The 5,447-nt window shown below is 37.4% G+C and overlaps 1 protein-coding gene across 2 annotated transcripts; it reads right to left on the minus strand.

The window, feature by feature from the left end:
- Nucleotides 1-4,071, minus strand: LOC116215679 (actin-related protein 2/3 complex subunit 4). Of its 2 annotated transcripts, none has more exons than XM_031551488.1 (8): nt 3,952-4,071; nt 3,547-3,612; nt 2,850-2,902; nt 2,701-2,728; nt 2,006-2,080; nt 869-973; nt 603-692; nt 1-390 (listed from the first exon to the last, which is right to left on the minus strand). In XM_031551488.1, the coding sequence occupies exons 1-8, from the start codon at nt 3,952-3,954 to the stop codon at nt 301-303; spliced, it is 510 nt and encodes a 169-aa protein (XP_031407348.1). In that variant the 5' UTR covers nt 3,955-4,071; the 3' UTR covers nt 1-300. The 2 variants fall into 2 exon arrangements, with proteins under 2 accessions (XP_031407348.1, XP_031407347.1); XM_031551487.1 differs by lacking the exon at nt 3,952-4,071 and adding an exon at nt 3,801-3,945.
- Between the last annotated feature and the right edge of the window lie 1,376 nt (nt 4,072-5,447).

The following is a 5,447-nucleotide window of genomic DNA, read 5'->3' on the forward strand; positions in this document are numbered from 1 at the left end:
TTTGCTATTACAAAGAGATGGATGGTAGGATTAAAAGGATTGAAATCCATACAATTCCATGGTCGGTTAGAATTTTGAACCCGCCCAACGGTCGACTACTCATTTGAAAGAGCAGTCAACTGGGAAATTTGGGCTTTCAGATCCTCGGTTGGTGCAGTTCCAACCACCGTTCATTCTTGTATATATACACAAAGGGCGGAAGTTATTCCTCTGAGAGGGATTATACAGCCGAGTATAAAACTCTGGCAATCAACTCAACCGAGTCGATGTTGACTGATGAAAATTAAGGGCCTTAAAGCATTAGATGAATTGCTTCAGAAACTCTGCAGCCACCAGTCTACCACGTGTATTCACCGACATTTTCAGCTCGCTTATCTCCTTATCGATATCCTGCAATTTGGGGGGAAAAAGTGTGCACACACAATAGGAAAAGACAAATGTTAATCCAACAGCAGCGAGAACATAGAAAGCTACAGATCCGAAAGCACAAGCACGGAGTATCGTTGAAGGCTTGAAGCAGTACAGTGGGAAGCCTGGAAACATATATCCCTAGTAGAGAAGTGAGCCAATCCATACAGAAGGAGACGGTGAAGAAAACTTGCCTCCATAAATTGCACTATAAAATCTATCAGCTTGCTCTTCTGCATGTCCTCGCAGTGGTAATTTGTAATAAGGAAGCTTATGTCGTAACCCTGCACCAGAAGCAAATAGCTCGAACAAATCAAGTTCCATCTTACAGTTAAATTATTTCCAAGGACTAAATGATAATTATAAGTTCTACTAATGTAGACCTAGTCATCTCTCAACAGATGTTCTCCTTAAAAATCGTAAAGTCAATTAAAACATATTTAGATGACAGTGTAAATACCGGGACTGGCTTCCTCCTCAACACTTGAAATGCCTCTGCTCTCATAGACAAGAATCTTAGAAACTTTTTGGTTAATATGTTTTCAAGTTCATCTGCCTGCCTTACCTGTACAGAGGAAAAACAATTTAAGAGATATGAAGAAAAAGAAAAACTGCAATGATTTGAGATAGCTGTTCTCTTTCCAGAATGAAAAGGGAAAACGATTCAAGTTTGTGGACATATCATAGCATGTGCTGTGAAAAATTTATGTCTGCAATTCAAACCAAAGCAGAACCATTTGTGGTGCCCAAAGATAAAACAATAAAAAAAAAATCCTTTTGCTTTCGATGGAAGATCACTGAAAGCTCATGTAAGGGAGAAAGGAGTGAGCTGGGCCCACATAAAAATTGAGCCCTTCATATTTTAAGGTTCGTTCACAGTCCAGTTAGATACCCCCGAGGATCACTTAATACGAGAATATGGGAATGAATTGAGATTCTCTCAAGAGACTCTAGCATCTATTAGCTGCATCACATGTACATTCATATCCCCCTGTGATCAGATTTCTGTCTGTAAAACTTTGTTCCAGTTCTCTCAAGGAGAGTAGATAATTATCAAATATAACAATTTATAACTGTTCTAGCAACCTCTTGCACAAATTCCACTGCAAATCCACAAAAGCAATTTTTTGTGCACGAGGAATATCCTATCGGTCATAACACTGCTTCACAGGCCAAACAAGGTTCAGTCGCTTAAAAGTCCTAATCGGTTCTACTTCACAATATAGTCGACATAAATTTGGTAAGCGACAGGAAAATCAGTTGAGAACCTACATAATTGAAAAACTATGGTAGAGCACAGCAACATCATCAATCTGAATGATACTGCAGTATTAAGTCCATTATCGTGACACTTTTTTATACTTATTCCAAGAAAAAACAGAGAGAAAAAAAGTCCACTATCGTGCAAATAAGTCCATCATCATCAAATAAGCAATCTGAAGCGGATAGACTAGCTACATGTACACTAAATTTCATGGCATAAAATTATGCATGAACAGCCTAAGAGAAAGGACTTCTTAGGTTAACCCAAGGAAACGATTATCATCATCCTTCCAGGTTAAAAATAACCAACAAAAGAAAGACAGGGACACTTTACCTTAAGGCTTATACGCAATGAATTGATAGAAGTTTCTATCAAGCATTTCTCGGCCTCATTCCTACATATCAAAATCTGGAAAGACAAGGGCAATCTTAATTAACTCATCATGAAAATACTGTTGCTCTGGAGTAAATGTGATTGCCATCATGATTTACATATTAGAGCATAATGGTAAAGAGGACAACATAGAACCCAGTAGAAAGTAGACACAGACAATATGTTTACCATAAGACATGGATAAATGCAGACGGTTCATGTTGGCAAACGGTACCAATTTCAAGTAACTCGTGAAAGTTTCTTTTTGGCAACCTAAATTTGTAAGATTCACTTGGTTTTTAAATAAAAAAGCGGAAAGACCCAAATGACCTGTCAACTAGTCACAGTTAACAACTATTTGATCTTGATCTACGAATACACAGGGAGACCACTCTAAGCAGATCAAGTTGAATGAGATAAGAGCTTTATGTTGAGACATAATGGAAACATACAAGTCAAGCTGCAGAAAGTGTAACAAGAAATAACTGGTATGGGGTGTAGCAAACAACAACGGAGGTATGTGATTGTGGAAATCTTTCTCAAAGTTAATTTCCACATCAAGACAATGGTAAATGACTTATTTCACCATTTTCCAAATGAAATACAAGGAAGGTTGTGATAACAATTTCTGGGCATAATTTGGCAGAGGTACTTACAGGATTTAATATAAGTTCAGAACTGGTCCTGCAACATAGAAAAAGAAAGCAAAGCCTCGTCATGCAACTCAAGTTTGCACAACAGATTATTGGAATCGTATATTGGTAAATGAAGGTAGGGAGTCTGGTTTACAGGGCAGTCCACATACTTTAGCTCAACCTCTGGTTTGTTATGCCTCTCAACTTCTTGACAGGGAAAATTCTGCAATCAAAGCCAGAAGAATCACGCATGCCTCTACACGGGGTCACTGAGAGTGCAAGTACAAAGTGAAGCAAATTGAATTGTCTAGCCTAATCAGAAAAGCACACTGACTGATCAATAATCAAACTTTGAACCAAACAAAGTCCCCCTGCCAATTGAATTACAGATAGCAAGTGACAAATATGATTCAATTACTTCATACCCAAATGCACTTCACATAATTGTGCCTCATATCTGCCTATATCAGATTATTCTTAAAAACCATTTTAAGTCGAAGAGATATCATTATCGTGATAACAAACTCTGACAAAAAGTGAGACGGGAAGATCCTTTGACAAAGTCCGGACTTGCATCTGTCATGCATAAGAAGAGTATACATGTATAGCATCCAAACATCCCACATTTCCTAATCATCAACCCGATTAATTATAACAAACAATAATTGCTTGCGGCAGCATCTTGAATCCCACAAGAATGTACACAACTATATCAACCAAACCGCAAAGAAGATTGCTCCCTCCGGCCTAGCTTGGAGAATTCCGGGTAAATCATCAACATTGTGACAAGTACCAAGATACAATCACCATAACCAGACATTTGCACCACGGCAATGTCAAACAAGCATTGAGAGATGTGCTACCGACCTGCAGACACATGGCGGCTTCGAGGGTATTGCGTATACACGTCAAGTAGAGCCGCAAAGTGCCGGCCTGGAAGATCCAAATGTCGAAGAACAATCACTAAATTATCTGATTAATTCAGTCAATGGCGCCAAAAAAGGGAAAAAAAATGGACTGCAACACTTCCAATTCCCATGTAGAAGAGTGAGCACCAGATCAACCTTCTGACAGAAAGTTCCACGGACCCAACATATCAAACCGAAGGTAAACAAACAAACCAGAAATTTCCGACAGCCAGCCATCTCTGTTCACACACAAGCTGGATCTCGACGAATCGCAACCCACGACAAGAACCGAAGCGGCATTGATCGAATTCATTCAAGTACAGAGGAAGAATTTCATAGAAATGGATCGATTGATTGATCTTACCATTTTCGCTGGGAACACTGAAGAAGGATCGGACTGCAGAGGGAAGAACTCTCTGTCCGGCTTGGCCAAGGAAACCCACGAAGAAATAAATTGCAATAAATTCTTGCGGTATTCAAACCAGTTTATCAGAACCGGACCGGATGATGAACCGGAAGGGGTACGGGGTCATGGGTTTATGGGTCCAACCGGGGGTTCGATGGGTCGGACCGCTCGTTTATTTAAAATAAAATAAATATTCATATTATTAAAAAAATTATGATAATTAAGATAAAAGTATGATGATTTTAAAGAAATATAACAATAGTATAAGAAAGTATCTATATTTAATATTTCTTATTTCAAAATAAATATTTTATTTTAATAAGTACTTAAAAGTAGAGTTAAAAGAACAAAAAAGTGGTAGTGGCTTGGTTGGTAGTATGCTAATATGAAAAGCAAGAGGTCATGAGTTCAAATCCTTACACAACCAACCAATTTTTACATTAAATAGGAAACCCATAAAAACCCATAGAATCGGCCGGTTTAATGAAATTTTGCTTAAAACCGGCCGGTTCAATGGGTCCGACGGTTCAAAGCTGCCATTTCGGTTTTTAGGCGAACCGGACCGGACTTGGTGTCGGTTCCCGGTCCGACCGGTCGAACCGGCCGGTCCGGTCCGGTTCTGATAACAATGATTCAAACTCTCGAAAAGGAAAAAATATATATAATGTTTGGTAACAATGTCCAACCCCTATTTTTTTTTTCTCAATTTAACTACATAATCATTATTTTTTTCATTTTTTTCTTAAAATTAACTATCATATTTTTTCTCATCAATTATTATACTTAATTTTTTAATATTGAATTTTTACTAAAATACAAACCGGATAGAACCAATGAAGCCACCGACGCATTGAGCAGACGAAGTTGGGGGAAAGGCTGAAATTCGAATCATGCATCTAGTAAGCGCTGGTTTAAATGCCGCTTGTGACAAGTCTCAATTATTCAGCACTTTTCCTCCATTTCAATATTTTTTTCTTGATTTAACAACACAATCATTACTTTATTATTTTCATTTTCAAATTCTCTCATATACTTTTCCCAATAACTTTTTTTTCATTTCTCCAAATCAAATTAAATCAAACTTAATTTCGTTTTCAAACGTTATGCGAATGTTTAGAAATTTAACGAAGGCCATGTAATACAAAGAAATGAAATACACATGTGCAATTGGCCTATTTGACCCAAAAAGAATGACAAAAATAAGAAATCCTCTCTTATCCAAATTGAAACTCCTCATCTCCATCACAAGTTCCTCCAATTTGAGAATGGTAGATTCTACAAAGAAACTTCAACTTGTGTTTCATGATGGAACATTAATTTCAACCATGAAATCCTACCAACTTTGATCTCATCTGTCCATTATTTACATATTTTTCTCTAATATTTATAGTTCTTTATATTTTCATTTCACAATTTTTACATTCAATACTATACCATTGTTCTCGAATCTTCCC

Source organism: Punica granatum, chromosome 7, assembly GCF_007655135.1.
Source record: "Punica granatum isolate Tunisia-2019 chromosome 7, ASM765513v2, whole genome shotgun sequence".
NCBI lineage: Eukaryota > Viridiplantae > Streptophyta > Magnoliopsida > Myrtales > Lythraceae > Punica > Punica granatum.